General features: G+C 41.3%; 1 protein-coding gene and 1 long non-coding RNA gene across 2 annotated transcripts in view; both read left to right on the top strand.

Annotated features, from left to right (window-relative positions):
- The window catches only part of LOC127554361 (uncharacterized), a 245,347-nt gene that overhangs the window by 102,156 nt on the left and 125,639 nt on the right, over positions 1 to 17,552 (top strand). The window lies entirely within an intron of this gene.
- LCT (lactase) overlaps positions 1 to 17,552 on the top strand; it is a 47,402-nt gene that overhangs the window by 9,114 nt on the left and 20,736 nt on the right. Inside the window, exons 4-9 of the mRNA XM_051985802.1 lie at positions 3,311 to 3,413; positions 5,132 to 5,210; positions 9,984 to 10,701; positions 12,951 to 13,587; positions 14,472 to 16,022; positions 16,820 to 17,088. Coding sequence (XP_051841762.1) covers positions 3,311 to 3,413; positions 5,132 to 5,210; positions 9,984 to 10,701; positions 12,951 to 13,587; positions 14,472 to 16,022; positions 16,820 to 17,088 — 3,357 coding nt within the window. The remainder of the gene's footprint in view (positions 1 to 3,310; positions 3,414 to 5,131; positions 5,211 to 9,983; positions 10,702 to 12,950; positions 13,588 to 14,471; positions 16,023 to 16,819; positions 17,089 to 17,552) is intronic.

Raw genomic sequence — 17,552 nt, 5'->3', positions numbered from 1 at the left:
ATCTTCCTGAGTTCAAATTTGATCTTAGACACTTACTAATTATATGACTTCGGGCAAGTCACTTAACCCTGCTTATCACAGTTTCCTCAGCTACAAAACATACTGGAGAAGGAAATGGCAAATTGCTCTAGTAGCTTTGCCAAAAAAGAACCCTAAATGAGGTTGCAAAGAATTGTTCATAACTAAAAATGAACAATAAAAATAGCATATATTGAATTTAGCTGGATTTATTTAGAAATACCTGGGTTTGAATCCTATCTCAGACATTTATATGTCTATGTAAACTTAGTTCTCTTGGACCCAGTTTCCCTATCTATAAAATGAAGAGGTGGACTCAAAAGTTCCTGTTAGTGTTTCCATTCTTGCTTGCCCCTATCCTAGCCCCATTCTTTTTCATGACATAAATACATTAAAAACATGCTAGGTTCTGAACTTTGGTCATGATTAGTTTATTTATTTTCCCAGATTCCTGGACCTTTATTTATTCTTGCCCATGTATACTGTCCATTCTTTGTACTCTCTCCCTATATAGCAGACCTCTGAGACCTGCCTATTCCTGGGTCTTTATTTTATTTTATTTTTGCTTCTTGCCTGACCCTCACCTCCTATACTCTCATCATCCTTAATCTTTAGCTCATCCCTCTGGGTTTAAGTACCAATCTTTGCCTTGCGGACCACCTGTAAGTTATGCAATGACAAATACATATTTTTTGCCCCATATTTTACCTCTAATCATCAAGATGATGGCTTGTCAAAAAAGTTATCAGATCAAAGTCCTGGTTTATCAAATCCCTCCTGACCCACAGGGTCAGTCTCAGCTCGCCTAAAGTAATAAACTGATAAATGACAAACCAGCCCTGGCTCACATGGGTTTGCCCCCATGTCTCCAGCATCACTGCAAGTACAGATAGGTCAGTCAAGATAATGGATGTATATACATGATAAAAAGCATCTTCTCCTTCGAGTTGTTATTCCCGTTCTAGTGTGAGCGATAGTGAACCATTCTCACCTTCTCACCTGATCTCCCTGTAATAATAGACTTCATGTATGAGACATGACTGACCAGCTTTGGCCCTGATGGATATGTGAAAGTTTGTATGTGAACTGAATATTAATCTGGTTTGTGTGTGATCTGAATCCATAAGGTTTTTACTCATTAGATAGACTGGTGGTTTCCTGTGCATTATAAAACTTTTAAAATAGATATTTAAAAATAATAAGTTAAAGATGAAATAATGTTGGATCTTAGAGTCTCTATCCTAGTAGGTGCTGCAATGACCACAAGGTAGTAAGCAATCAGAAGTTAGAAAGATGGGTTCTAAAAGAAAAAAAAAAGGAAAGAAAAGAAAAAAAAATTAAATTTAATTAAATTTAAAAAAAAAAAAAAGATGGGTTCCATCTCACCTTTCCTGTGAAACTTGATAGGGCCATCTTGTTTTCAACACAACCCCAGCTCCATTAATCATTATTGCCCAACAGCCCTTCCTCCCCTCCCCCAAACATTTTTTTTCCTTCAGCTCTTAGTAGAGGTCCCACAGCCCAAGCACCTGCATCCACAGCTGTTCAGGCAAAAATTCCTCCCCTCCCCCAGCATAGGTGTATCCTGTTGGTCACTGATAAGACACTCTCTCCAATCTCCTTTTTGTTGGGACAGAGTAAGTTATGATTACAGTCTATGTCATAGGTCCCCTTACATTCTTTTCTCCAAAACCCATATTTCCTTCTGAAATTTCCTATTTTTGCCATGTTTATTCTTCTGGCCACTCCACTTTAAAAACCCAAATTCCTTACTTTCCTTCACTTCTTGTATCTAAAAATTTGCCAAATGGCAAATTTGTCCATTTGAGTTCCACAATATTTCATATATCCATTCTTTTCTCTATATTCACACACAGCTACTATTTTCTTTTCTTTCCTTTTTTTTTTCTTTTTTAATAGCTTTTTATTTACAAGTTATATGCATGGGTAATTTTACAGCATTGACAATTGCCAAACCTTTTGTTCCAATTTTTCCCCTCTTTCTCTGTACCTCTTCCCCTAGATGGCAGGTTGACCAATACATGTTAAATATGTTAAAATATAAGTTAAATATAATATAAGTATACATGACCAAACCGTTATTTTGCTGTACAAAAAGAATCAGACTCTGAAATATTGTACAATTAGCTTGTATAGGAAATTCAAAATGCAAGCAGGCAAAAATATAGGGATTGGGAATTCTATGCAGTGGTTCATAGTCCTCTCCCAGAGTTCTTTCGCTGGATGTAGCTGGTTCAGTTCATTACTGCTCCATTGGAAATGATTTGGTTCATCTCATTGCTGAGGATGGCCAGGTCCATCAGAATTGATCATCATATAGTATTGTTGTTGAAGTATATAATGATCTCCTGGCCCTGCTCGTTTCACTCAGCATCAGTTCGTGTAAGTCTCTCCAGGCCTTTCTGAAATCATCCTGCTGGTCATTTCTTATTGAACAATAATATTCCATAATATTCATAAACCACAATTTATTCAGCCATTCTCAAACTGATGGGCATCCATTCAGTTTCCAGTTTCTGGCCACTATAAACAGGGCTGCCACAAACATTTTGGCACATACAGGTCCCTTTCCCTTCTTTAGTATCTCTTTGGGGTATAAGCCCAGTAGTAGCACTGCTGGATCAAAGGGTATGCACAGTTTGATAACTTTTTGAGCATAGTTCTAGATCGTTCTCCAGAATGGTTGGATGTATTCACAAGTTCACCAACAATATATCAGTGTCCCTGTTTTCCCACATCCCCTCCAACATTCCGCCTTATCTTTCCCTGTCACTCTAGCCAATCTGACAGGTGTGTAGTGGTATCTCAGAGTTGTCTTAATTTGCATTTCTCTGATTAATAATGACTTGGAGCATCTTTTCATATGTCTAGAAATAGTTTCAATTTCTTCATCTGAGAATTGTCTGTTCATATCCTTTGACCATTTATCAAATGGAGAATGGCTTTCAGACCCTCATCACCTGGACTATTTCAATAGTCTCTCCCTTTTCTTTTCTATCCTCCATACAGCTGTCAAGCTGACCTTCCTTAAGTACAGGTATTATTTAACTCCTATGATTCTCTATCGACTCAAAGACCCAATATTATTTCATCTTTAACTTGTCATTTTAAAATAACTATTTAAAAAGCAAAGTCAAATAGCTTGCAATTACACCTACAATGAATGAGTATAAATCAAACTGATTCTTGTACATCTCCCAATATGCTTCCTGCTTTTGGAAGCATTAGATTGAGTGATCTTAGTTCCTGACTAGTTTTTGTTTCTTTGCAGATCATCGATCCCAAAGTGAAAGTTTTCATCTTCAGCCTAAAATTTCACAACTGTGTTCCCTTGAAGGAGAAATCAGCCGAAGTTCTGTTTAACACGATCAAAGGTTGGTAGGAAATGCTCAGAGAGACTGAAATTGGCTTTAGTGACCTGACTATTCATCTCTAAGGTGCTTTCCTGCTCTAAATCTTATAATCTGTGAAAGACTAAGGTACAAGCATGGAAAGATGGTAAATAAATAGGGTCAAAAAACAAGAATGGCATCTCTGCTGGGACTTTTATTGTACTTCCTGCTCCTTTTCTCCCAACTCCCCTGCCTTGTGCCAGCTCCCATGGCATTTTGGAGATGATACTCTTGGTGGTGTCTGGAGTGGCACAAATTTAAAGAACCTCTGTGGTGCAAGGCTAAAAACCAGGAGACTTAGGGTCTAATTATAGGTGCAAGGACACTGAGCCTGTTTCCTTATTTGCTCAATGAAATGAGCAACTATCCTGGCTCCTTCCCAGGCTTGTTACGATGGAGATGGCTCACTTTTATATCACACTTAAGGTTTACAGAATTCTATCCTTATAATAAAGTTCTTGTCCCAGAGGGATAGGCAGCAAGGTATCATTACCCAAAGTACAGATGAGGAAACTGAGGCAGAGATCAATGTTCACATAGCTAGTAAGTATTAGAATTGGACTAGTACTCTGCTCACTCAAATCCAAGACCAGTTTTTTTTTTCCCCCTAAATCACCCTGACTTTTATTGGGATAATATGAATAAGATCGATTCAATAGTATTGGAGGAACTTTGAAAGGTACACATGTCCAAAGTATAAGCTCATTTATTAAATGTGTGTATCAAGCAGGAACTCAAAGGAAGAATCAGAGCGTTTGAACAGGTATCCCAGTTTTTCCTAGTAAAAACTTGGCCAAGGTCTAGCTGAAAAGAGGAATTCTAAAGAGGGTGGAGTGGCTAGGTGGTACGGTGAATGGAGAGCCAGCCCTGGAGGAGAAAGACTTTTTCTGAGTTCTGATCCGGCATCAGATAGTAGCTGTGTGGGCAAGTCACTTAACCTTGTTTGCCTCAGTTAAAAACGAACCCGAAGAGGAAATGACAAATCATTCCATGATCTTTGCCCAGAAAACTCTAGATGGGATCACAAAGCATTGGACATGTTTGAAATGACTGAACCGGCCCAGACTAGTGAATTTCTGTGAGATTCAGTTTTTCCATTGGCAAAAGGACTGATCCAATTTGCTACCTGTTTGTCTCTCAGGGCCAACTAGGTAACAAATGACTTTAAGTCCATGGTGGGATATTTACTCATTTGCTGACACATTCCACTTAGTTTTAATTGAGTAAATTGCCCTCACAAAAATCAGTTTTAATTGAATAAATCATCCTAACAAAAATGTTAGGAAAATTTTTCCCCACCCTCATTAATTCCTCAACCTATGAAGGAATGAGAGGCAGTATGTTGCAGTAGAGTAAGAGCTGATCTTGAAAGTAGGGAGATCAGAGTTCATCTGTAATACTTCTGAATGTATGACTCTGGATAAGTCATATAATTTCTCAAGGCTCCAGGGACCTTGACATCCCTGCACCAACAGAAAAAGCTTCCCCATGTAGAAAGCCCTTATGCTGGTGAAATCAGAGGTTCACTCCATGTCTTTTTGAAGAAAATGATAATTCCCAAAGCAGGTAATGAAAGGACATTTAATCTGTTGCCTAGTTTTCATAAAGCTCTTTTTAGGCCCTAAGAAAACTCCTAAAGATGGACACCCTTCCTGACTGGCAGTCTGAATGTGTGATTTAACAAACTTCTTATTTTACAGCCATAAATAAAGACCAAGTACTGACTATTGGGTTTGATGTCAGTGAATTCCTACAGTGTTCTTTCAGTGCCAAGAAAAGGTAAGACTAATTTTCTTCTGTGTGAGAAAGGCTGATCTCGGTATATGGATAATACTTCTCATTAAATATCTGTGTAACCTCAGACAAGTAATTTTATCTTTCTGATAAATGAAATCAAATCTCATTTTGTCACTCAGTTTTCCATCCTCTATTGTAAAGATATGCTGTTAAGAAAACAATATGAAAGCATTCTCTATAAAATGTTGCTTGGAGACTGTCAAACGGCATCTCCTGGAGCAAGCTGGAAAACAGAAACTGGCTTCCCAGACCTTCAAATATTTCCCTTTCACTCTCTTCGAGCATTTATTTGTACTCATCTATCATCCCTTACATTTGAATAGAACTTTACAATTTTATTCTGACAGCTAGGAAGTGCAGTAGCTAGAACATCCAGGACTTGGAGTTAGGAAGACCTTGAATTCAAATTCAGTCTGAGATATTTACTAACTTTGTAACTCTGGACAAATTATTTATCCTCTTTCTGCCTCAGTTTCCTTACCAGTAAAATGAAGATAATAATAGCATGACCTTCACATTACAGGGAAGATAAAATGATATAATATTACCTTGCAGGGGAGGGTTCTTTCTTCTCCTAAGCCAGGATGGCCTAAGTGATGGTCTCTTCCCATTGGACTTCTGTGGACTTCTGTCCTATGCCATTTATATTAACCAGCCAGAAATCAGCTAGTGGTTTTAGTTCAGACATAATGGCAATCAGACCAAGAGAGCTCTGAACCAGGAGCTCTGGGTTCTCTAAGTTGCTCCAAGACCAGAATTATCTGAAACTCAGTTTCTCTGTCTTTAAAGTAAAGCTACTGAAGGTATAAGAATTAGATCCAGAATTTCTTTTATTTTATTGGTAAAGGTATGCTGAAGAGAGCTCTCTCTCTCTATTATATCACCTTCTTTATAGCTGAGAATTGCATAAAGCAGTACTATCAAACTCAAAAAAGAATGGAGGCCACCAAATTCAGCTCCATGTTAACTTAGAAAATCATATTAACAGTCTGTGTTCTAGTGTATTTTATCATATATTTTTCAATTACATTTTAATCTGGTTCCAGAGACCTCAAGAATATTGCAGGCTTCCTGACTAACTGCTGAAAGAACTTGAGCTTTGGCTTTTAGAAAAAGGAGAGAGGCAATTCATGATAAAGGGATTTATCTTCTTTGTTGATGATCTCTGACCTCTGCCACGCCATCAGGGAGGATCAATAATAATCATTTACAGTTTTCTAAAACTGCAGATACTTTCATAACAATCTCAGGAGGCAAATAATGTCAATATTATTGCCATCATTCTACAGACAAGTAAATTGAGGTTCTGAAAAGTGACAACCTCAAAATCATACCACTAACTAATGGCAGAACTAAGACTCTAACCTAGGTTTTCTTTGATTCCTTGGAGCATAGTGTACTAGACTTGGAGTCTGGAAAATGTGGGTACTCATCCTCCTCCTGCAGGCCCATCCTGGGCAGGCTACTTAAACTTTCCATGCTCTGTTTCCTCACTGTAATACAGATGGGTTGTCTTTTTAACTCTAAGGTCACTTCTAGCAATAGATCTAATATCCTAGGAATCCAAGTCACTCCCCTGCAAAAGGCCAGGAATGGGAACAGAAAGAAGGGCTTGGGTGAGTGAAAGCCAGACTGAGTGGCTGAGTATTTGTCAGCAAATGCTGGTGATCTTTGGCTTAGCAGATGTTTCAGACACATCCTCTCCTTGGTTCTTCTCTATCCAAATGGATAATTGAGAATTGACTCTAATTATAGAATCACAAGATTTCAGAATCTTCCAACCTGCGACCCGAGGCAGGAATCCTTTGTCATTTCTGACAAGTGGTCATCTAGCCTCTTTTGAAAAACTTCTTGGTGCCTCCTGAGGTAGCTCCCACCTTTGGACCACTTTCACGATTACAAAGATCTTCCTTAGACTGAATTTAAACTTGACTTTTTGTAACATTTACTCAAGCTATTTTTGGAAGCTTCACAAAATAAACCTAATCTCCCTTTTATGAGATAATCCTTGAGGCAGCTGGGGGTGCAGTAAATAGAGCTGGGTCAAGAGTTAGGGAGACAAATATGTATAGAGGAATTGCACGTGTTTAACATATATTAGATCACTTGCTGCCTATGGGAGGGAGTGGGGGAAAAGGAGAGAAAAAATTAGAACACAGGGTTTTTGTAGGGGTGAATACTGGAAATTATCCATGTATATATTTTGAAAATAAGAAGCTCTAATTAAAAAAAATAAAATAAACAAGGGAAAAAAAGGGAGTTAGTTCAAATCCAGCTTCAGACAGTTACTAGATGTATTATCCTTGGCAACTCAACCTCTATTTGCCAAACTTTGGGCGATTTACCTAGAGTCACGAGGCAATATGTGTTAGAAACAAGTCTTGAATCCAAGTCTTTCCATTCCAAAGTGAGGGCCCTGTCCATTTTCGCAGGCTGCCTCTCTGTTATCTTATTATCACTTTTTGAACAGCAATAAAAAAATTAACTGAATGTTTTGTGGTTCTGATAGCCAAACTTGGGCACTGGAGGAGAGTGAAGGTGGAGTCTGTGAATATGGGATATTGCAGACTGTCCAGTCAACAAGCATTTATTAAATACCTGTTATGTCCCAGGCATTGGGTTAGACCTAGGGATAGAAAGAAAAGCAAAAAAAGAATTCCTGACCTCAGTGAGCTCACAGTTTAATGAGGGAGGCAAGATGCAAACAACTACATGCAAAAAAAAAAAATTAGAAATAGGAATAATAGGAAATAATTTCTGAAGGGAAATACTAGAATTAAGGGAGATTAGGAAAGACTAATTGTAGAAGACAGTGTTTTGGCTAAGAAAGCCAGGAGGCAAAGATGAGAAAGGAGTTTCCAGGCTTTGAGTCATTAGATGTCTTATGTGGAGGCTGCTGTCACTGGATTGCAAATTATATGAAGGGAAATAAGATGACAGAAAATTAGAAAAAGTAGGAAAGGTCTAGGTTATGAAGGATTTAAAAGCTAAACAAAGATTTTTATATTTGATCTAGAAGATGATAGGGAGCTACTGAAGTTTATTGGGCAGGGGATGACATGGGTAAACTTGCATTTTAAGATCATTTTGACAGCTGAGAAGATGGCCTGAAGGGGAAAAGTTCTGAGGCAGAGACAGCCACTAGCAAGCTAGGACAGTGTCAGAGGAAGGTGGTGGGGTGATGGACAAGAGATACTGCAAAGATGGACTCTATGGGACATGATAACTGATTGGATTAGAGAAGGGAGAGAGACAGGGAAGAGTTAAGAATGGCAACTAGCTCAAAAGCTTGAATGGCTGATAAGATAGCCATGACCTTGACAGAGGTAGGGAAATTAGGAACAGGGAATGGTTTTATTCCAAGGAAGGTAAAGTGTTAAGTTTTGTATGTTAAATTTAAAATGTCTATGGGCCATCCAGTTTGAGGTTAATAGGCAATTGGAAAGGTAAGACTGAAAGTTAAGAGATAAGGGCTGGATAACTAGACCTGAGAGCTATCTGCACAGAAATGATCATTGAATCCATGAGAGTTAATCAAATGAAGTAGTATAGAGTGAGATGAGAAGCCCTGGAACAGCACCTTGGGAAAAACTCAGTTAGCAGAAATGAGATGGTTGAAGATCTAGCAAAGAAGGCTAGACCACAAACTACTAGAGAGCAAGATTTTGGGGGGTTTGTTTTCTTTTGTCTAGCATGGGGGTGTTTCAGTCATTGGCCTTTCTTTGTATCTCCAATGTCTGACACACTGTAGAGGTCTCCTCAAGTTTAGCCACCAAAGGTAAGAAAGATGGAGAAAAATAGTTTTCAGATGAACCAATCAGTCATCCTAAATGTCATTGGCCTTCCTGAATTCCTTGAAGTTTCAATTAACACCCTGTCTCCTACAAGAAGTCTTCCCCCCACCCCTTTTAATTCCAGTGCCTTCTGTTGTTTCCCATTTACCCTGTATATAGCTTGCATTTTATATATATATAAATATATATATATGTGTATATATATATATATACACATATATATATATATGTATTTTCATGTTGTCATCTGCCTTCCTCTCATTAGACTGAAGCTCCTTGAAGAGACTTCTGTCTTTTGCATCCCCAGTGTTTAATATAGTAGCTGACACATAGTAGGTGCTTAATATTTTTACATTGCATATGTTGTATTGTATATGTGTTCATCTGCCTTCCTCTCATTAGACTGAAGCTCCTTGAAGAGACTTCTGTCTTTTGCATCCCCAGTGCTTAATATAGTAGCTGACACATAGTAGGTGCTTAATATTTTTACATTGCATATGTTGTATTGTATATGTGTTCATCTGCCTTCCTCTCATTAGACTGAAGCTCCTTGAAGAGACTTCTGTCTTTTGCATCCCCAGTGTTTAATATAGTAGCTGACACATAGTAGGTGCTTAATATTTTTACATTGCATATGTTGTATTGTATATGTGTTCATCTGCCTTCCTCTCATTAGACTGAAGCTCCTTGAAGAGACTTCTGTCTTTTGCATCCCCAGTGCTTAACCTGGTACCTGACACATAGTAGGCGCTCAATATTTTTATATCACATGTGTTGCATGTGTGTTAATTGTTTTGCTGCTCCCCTCTCCATTTTTAATTGTTCATTACGGAGAATTATTTAAGTAGTAGGACGGTGATGGACAGGGATATATTTGGAAATGAAAGTAGGCAAAAAACAAAATGCACCAATACAAATTAGACAAAACCAAGGCTCGCTTCCTTTTCTTGCGCTTTGGCAGGTCTTGCTCCCTGCCTGACGCGCTGCTTGGCCACGCGGCACAGCAGGACCGGAGCCCAGCCCCCCCGGGGGCGCCTCCATCAGCCTACCGGAGAGTCTGGCAGAAGTTTGCGGGCCAGTCTGAGGCGGAGAGAGACGCGTTCCTGCAGGGCGACTTCCCCGAAGGCTTTCTCTGGGGCGCCGCCAGCGGGGCCTTTAACGTGGAGGGTGCCTGGGCCGAAGACGGGAAAGGAGAAACCATCTGGGACCGGTTTGGGCGCGAGGGCCGCGCGGAGAACAAGGCGGCGCCGGATGTGGCGGGTGACGGCTACCACAAGGTGGCCTACGACGTCGCTCTCCTCCGCGGCCTCCAGGCGCAGGTGTACAAGTTTTCCATCTCGTGGGCTAGGATCTTCCCCACGGGCTACAAGAGCAGCCTCAACCGGCGCGGGGTAGCCTACTACAATAAGCTGATCGACAGCCTGCTGGACGCGCACGTGGCGCCGATGGTGACCTTGTTCCACTGGGACCTGCCTCAGGCCCTGCAGGATCAGGGAGGCTGGCTGAGCGAGAGCGTGGTGGAGGCTTTTGTGGACTACGCAGCTTTTTGCTTCGCTACCTTTGGGGACCGGGTGAAGCTGTGGGTGACCTTTCACGAGCCTTGGGTGATAAGCTACGCAGGCTACGGCACCGGACGGCACGCCCCCGGCATCTCCGACCCCGGGGTCGCCTCCTTTAAGGTACGTGCTGCCCCTAGGAGCATGGATTAAGGCCTTCCTATAGGCTTGACACTGGGCTAGGTGCTGAGGGTACAAAGCCAAGCCAAGCCGCAGTTTCTGCACTCAAGGAGTTCACATTCATTAATCGACTATTAGAAAAGGATACCGAGTATATCCGCCCTCCCTCAGGTAACAGCTAACATTTCTGACATTTGTTCCATCAAAATTCTCTAACTGGAAGAGACCTCAGATGCTACCCTCTTATTTTATATATAAGGAACCTGAGGCTTATGGAATTAAGTGTTCAACCCATAATAAAAGCTTCAGAAATGAGCTTTGAACTCAGATATTCCAACTCTGGAACCAATTCGCTTTCCCCTGGAACAAGGGGTGTCTCCTTTTCTGTAAAATCTTCTTTCCATGGCACTGTGCCCTAAAGTAGCCATTAGTACCACACTATAGTTTTTCTTACTCTTTGTTGCTATAATTTAAATTCCATTCAGGGCTTTCCAGGCAAGATGGCAGAATGAGACAATCTAGTAGTCACACCTCCCCCAAAAATGAACAAATAGAAATACAAAGAGAAATAGCTATTTAAAAAAATAGCTAACCACAATAACTCAACCAAGATTTTTAAATGAGTAGAGTAGAGTAGTGATACATTTACATACAGTTCAAAAAGGATTTTTAAAGTACCACACTAAGATGCTAGGGGGAAATCCTGGAAAATGAAACTTTAAAGAGATATGGAACTAAGGTCTTCTTGACTAAAAACCCAGTACTTTTGTCTCACTATCTTTTGGAGAACTAAACAAACCAATATATGTATGTATGTATGTATGCATTGTGCATATGTGTGTACACACACCCATACATATATGTATATGTGCATATTGATGCAAAACAAATTCTCATGTGAGTAATATCAAAAAAGAAAGAAAAAAAAGGTAAAAAGCAAAAAAGAAAGAAAAAGGTAAAAAGCAAAAAAAAAGAAAAGTAGAGAGGAAAAAAGGAATAAAGAAAAAGGAAGGAAAGAAAGAAGGAAGAAAGGGAGCGAGAAAAAGAAGGAAGGAAGGAAAGAAGAAATGCACATTAATTTACACTCTGACCCTATTATCTCTTTATCTGGAGGTGAGTAGCATGTTTCATTATGAATCTTTTAGACTGTTGTTGGTCATTTTGTTGTTCAGAGCTCCTAAGACTTTCAAAATTGATATGTTGTTATTGTATAAACTGTTTTGGTTCTGCTCACTTTATTTTGCATCAATTCCAAAGTCTTCCTAGGTTTTTTGAAACTATTCCTTTAATTTCTTATAGTAAAATAGTATTCCATCACAATCATCTCCAATTAGTGGGTATCCCTTCAGTTTCCAGTTTTTTGCCACTACAAAAAGAGCTGCTATGTTCTATATTCGGGTTCTTTCGATTGAATTCAGTAATCATTTATAAAGTGACTAATATGTTCTAGACACTGTGCTAAGTGCTGAGATACAAATACAAGACAGTTTCTGCCTTCAAAGAACTTACAATTCTATGGGGGAAACAACAAACAAAAGAAAGCCGTTCATCCCAGATGAGTATGCAAAGAGGAACCAGCTAGGGTTGAGGGGAGTTGGAAGTGAGAAGGGTATGATGTTCCATAGAATCTCAAAATCAAGCAGCGCCTCAGGTGGAAACCGAAGAATTACTTGAAAAATTCTGAAATTTCTGATCCTTCTATAAAGGAAGGCTTTGGGAATTTCCTGCTCTACTCTCCAGGGGTGAGGCAACTGAGGGGTTGGAGTGTTGTCTACCAAAAATTTGAGTCAATCGGCTTAGGGATGAGAGTTCAGCTATTGAGAAGCAAGTTGATTTGGAAAGACCTGAGTTCAGATTTTCCTCATTCCACGTTGTCCAGCATTGTGTTTAACGTAATCTAAACCCCTCAAGCAATCCTCTTCCTGCAATCCTGAGAGGCCATAAAATCCACACCCCCCAACTTTTACAGCTAAAGAAACTGAGGCACGGAGAGTAGCCTGCCCTAAGATGGGGGATGGAGTGCCTAACATTTGAGCTCAGCTCTTCTGACTCTAGGGTCATTCTCTCTGTTCAGCCGCCCCGATGCCCTGAGGCATCTAAGTCCAGAAGTTGTGGATCTGGCGTCACTCTAGAAATAAGTGCCCGCCTCTTCTGGAGTTCCCAGCACCTGTGACAACAGTCCACGGCACCGGTGCAGAATAAATAAGCGTCCCTAATACTGCCTTCTGCTTTTCCTCCTCTCCTTTCCCAAGGTGGCTCACTCCATCCTCAAGGCCCACGCCAAGGCCTGGCGCTATTACGACCGCCACCAGCGCGCCCAGCAGCGCGGCCAGGTCGGGATCGTGCTGAACTCGGACTGGGCTGAGCCCTACTCTGCCGAGAGCGAGGATGTGGCGGCGGCGGAGCGCTACCTGCACGCCATGCTGGGCTGGTTCGCCCACCCGCTCTTTGTGGATGGCGACTACCCCGCCTCGCTGAGGACCCAGATCCAGCTGAAAAACCGGCAGTGTGGCGGCGCCGTTGCCCAGATGCCCGCCTTTACCGAGGAAGAAAAGCTTCTCTTGAAGGGTTCCTCTGATTTTCTGGGCCTGTCCCATTATACCTCCCGCCTGGTTAAGGATGCGCAGAACGGCTCCTGCGGCCCGGACTATGATAGTCTTCGCGACTTCTCGCAGCACGTGGACCCCCGTTGGCCCCAGACTGCATCTCCTTGGATTCGGGTGGTCCCCTGGGGTCTCAGGAGGCTTTTACAGTTTGCGTCCCTGGAATACACCAAAGGGAAGGTTCCCATCTACCTGGCTGCCAATGGCCTGCCCACGGAAGGCAGAGACCTTGATGACTCTGCAAGACGAGACTATTTCAATCTCTATGTCAATGAGGTGCTCAAAGGTAAGGGCTTGACTGGTGCCATTATAATTCCACAAAACTATCCAGGTAGTACCTTTAAGGTTGGCCGTCATATGGACTTAGTCACTAATCAAATCAGATTGGTTTTTATATTTTGCATTTGTATTTGAAATCTAATATCTCAAAGGGTCAAATCTTGCTTATTTCACAGAACTTTTGTCTTTTGTTTAAAAAGTGTGTGTGTGTGTGTGTGTGAGGGGGCAGCTAAGTAGTATAGTGCATAGTGCATAGAGCGCAAACCCTAAATCCAGGAGGACCCGAGTTCAAATGTGGCCTCAGATATTTAACACTTTCATTTCCAAATTCTACCCAATTCCAGTGCTCAAATAAAGCCTTTTCTGTCATCCCCAAAACAACTGATCCCAACTTTTGATTGTAAATATTAAGGTGCTATTTGAATAAAACGTCATTCATATCTGTTTGGTGACTAGACTAGGGAATTAGCTATCTGCTTCTTCCAATAACTTCTAGAATGTTTGGGTTTATTTATTATTTTATCATAAAAAAAGTTTAGTAATTTTGTGCTGGTGATACCTGAGATAGATAGGAAAGTAGCAAAACAATTTCAATGAAGTTTTTTTTTTTTTTTTTTTTTGTAGTATAAATATCAATGGGTTGTATGTACCAATGGAAGACTTTTCTAAAATCATAGATAACGTTTATAGTTGAAACTTGGGTGCAAGTTGATTGGGTACCAGAGATAAATGTGTGGCTTTTTTTAATCTGGAGTGACAAAATATTAGCTACTTCTCTTTGAAATATGAACACTTCTGAGTCTTTCACATGAACAAGAAAACTTTAAAAACCAACAAAAAGAAAAGATAAAAAAGGTTCTAATCTTCACCAATTCTGTTTTCTCTTCTTAGCTATCAAGTTGGACTTGGTGGATGTTCGGTCCTACATTGTTCGTTCCCTCATTGATGGCTTTGAAGGTCCCTCCGGTTACAACCAAAGATTTGGGTTACACTACGTGGATTTCAAAGATGGCAGCAGACCCAGAACCCCCAGGAAGTCTGCCTATTTTTTCTCCAGCATTATCAAAAAGAATAGCTTGCAGACTAAAAAGATAGACAGAACTTCTCAGTCATTCATTCATAGCCTTCCTCGCACAATTCCTCTTGTTTTGGGACCCTCGGAGGTTCCTTCCAAGGCTAAGGTAGTTTGGGAAAAATTCTCCAGCCAATCCAAGTTTGAAAGAGATCTCTTCCACCATGGAACATTTCCGGATGACTTTGTCTGGGGTGTGTCCTCCTCCGCCTATCAGATTGAGGGAGGCTGGGACGCAGACGGGAAGGGCCCCAGCATCTGGGATAACTTCACCCATACGCCTGGGAACAATGTGATGAACAATGATAACGGAGATGTGGCTTGTGATAGTTACAATAAGTTGGAGGAGGACCTGAATATGCTGAGAGCTTTGAGGGTCACAGCCTATCGCTTCTCCCTCTCCTGGTCCCGAATCTTCCCAAAAGGGACAAATGATTCTGTCAACAAATACGGAGTTGACTACTACAACCGGCTCATCGATGGCTTGGCGGCCAGCAACATTACCCCCATGGTGACCCTGTACCACTGGGACCTCCCCCAAGCCCTGCAAGATATTGGGGGGTGGGACAACCCTTCCTTGATAGAGCTGTTTGACAGCTACGCAGACTTTTGCTTCCGCACTTTTGGCGATCGGGTCCGATTCTGGATGACGTTTAACGAGCCCATGTACCAGGCCTGGTTAGGCTACGGCGAAGGCGTTTTCCCCCCCAATGTGAAGGATCCCGGCCACGGGCCTTACAGGATCGCCCACACCCTCATCAAAGCTCATGCCCGAGTTTACCACACATACGATCAAAAGTACAGGCCGAGTCAGAAAGGAGTCATTTCCCTGAGCCTCAGCACGCACTGGATGGAGCCCAAGTCGCCACATTCCCCGAGAGACGTCGAGGCGGCTGATCGGGCCCTGCAGTTTAGCTTGGGCTGGTTTGCCCACCCCATCTTTAAAAACGGGGACTACCCCGATGCTATGAAGTGGAAAGTCGGCAACCGGAGCGAGCTGCAGAATCTGCCCGCTTCTCGCCTCCCCATCTTCACGGAGCAGGAAAAGCGCTACATCAGAAACACGGCGGATGTCTTCTGCCTCAACACCTACTCCACCAAAGTCGTGTCCCACAGAACTCCTCAGCTGCAACCTCCCTCCTACGAGAGCGACCAGGAGAGGACCGAGGAGGAGGAGCTGTCTGGGCCTCCCAGTGCCCTGCACAGGGCAGTGCCCTGGGGTCTCAGAAGGGTCCTGAACTGGATCAAGGAAGAATATGGCAACAAGCAAATTTACATCACGGAAAATGGAGTGGGACTCAAGAAGTCTCAAATTGAAGATATAGACAGGAAGTTTTTTTACAAAACGTACATCAATGAAGCTTTGAAAGGTATGTGGGCTTTTCAGACAGCTTGCAGAAATGTCAAAGGTCTCGTGGGTTGCATGCCTGGGATTGTTTGGCAGAAGAATCCAAGTTCTCTTAACATTAGCTCTGTTTTAATTGGAATTTTTTGTTTTTCATAACTAAAATCCAGTGTTTCTGAGGGTATCCTGAGCTCTCTCTGCACTGTACTATAGATTTCCTACCTACCTCTTTTTCTCTCACAGTTAATCTACCCAATGGCACATTAACTCCTTAATTAGTCAGAACTGACTCCTTGATCTGGTTAAACTATTCTTGTTCAGTATAAAAATTCAATATAACATCTAGTTCTCTTCAAAATACTAGGAAGAGGGACAGCTAAGTGGTGCAGTGGAAAGAACACCAGCCCTAAAGTCAGGAGGACCTGAATTCAAATCCAGCCTCAGACACTTATCAGTTCCTGGCTGTGTGACCCTGGGCAAGTCACTTAACCCCAATTACCTCGCCCAAAAAAAAAAAAAAATACTAGGAAGAAAAGAAGGAAATAAGCATTTATTGAATACCCACTGTATTAAGCTCTATTTACAGATATTATCTCATTTAATTCTTGTAATAACCCTGGAAGATAGGTACTATAATATCTTCATTTTATAGTCCAGGAAACTGGCAGACAACAGCTAAGTCACTTGCCCAAGATCACACAGCAAGCATATAAGGCTGGATTTTACTCATACACTCAGCACTCTACCCACTGTACCACACAGCAGCCTAAACTCACAATATAAAACTATTCTTTCAATATGCTCCCTTTGAAATTTCATCAGCCTACAGTCTGGATGGTGTCAACCTCCGTGGGTATGTGGCTTGGGCCCTGATGGACAACTTTGAATGGCTGAATGGCTACAGTGTCAAATTTGGACTATATCAAGTAGATTTTAATGACCCCAACCGACCCCGGACTGCAAGAACTTCTGCCAGGTATTACACAGAAGTTATTAGCAATAATGGCATGCCATCGAGCAAAGAGGATGAGTTTTTGTATGGAGAGTTTCCGGAAGGCTTTATCTGGAGTGCAGCTTCCGCAGCCTATCAGGTAAGGGGGGAGCCGGGGAGGGGTGATGCCATGCGTGTTTTGTTTCCTGGATGTGACCAAAATGTCTGAAGAAACCAGGCTGGGCTGAACTGAGCTGAGCAAATGTTATAGAATCACCCCTGAGCTGGAATCAATGTCAGAGTCCATCTAATCCAACCTTTATTTAAAGATTCTTCCCAAAACTGATCCAATGAATCTATCTCTTGCTTGATGATAGCCCATTCCACTTTTGAACAGCTCTAAAGGAAATTTTCTTGACTCCAAGCCTAAATTTGTTCCTTTCCAACCAACACCATTAGGTCCTTGCTTTGCCTCCAGAACCAACAAAAACAGTTCACTTATCTCTTCCTAATTGCAGATTTTCAAATATTGGGACAGTATTCCTTTAAAAAAAATTATTTATTTAACACAAATGCAAAATAAGAAAAATAAAATAGACAGAAAAAGAAAAAAAAAAGTTATAT

The sequence above is a fragment of the Antechinus flavipes genome, chromosome 3 (assembly GCF_016432865.1).
Source record: "Antechinus flavipes isolate AdamAnt ecotype Samford, QLD, Australia chromosome 3, AdamAnt_v2, whole genome shotgun sequence".
NCBI lineage: Eukaryota > Metazoa > Chordata > Mammalia > Dasyuromorphia > Dasyuridae > Antechinus > Antechinus flavipes.
Note: the sequence above shows the minus strand (reverse complement) of the source record. Positions and strands in the feature narration are given on the sequence as shown.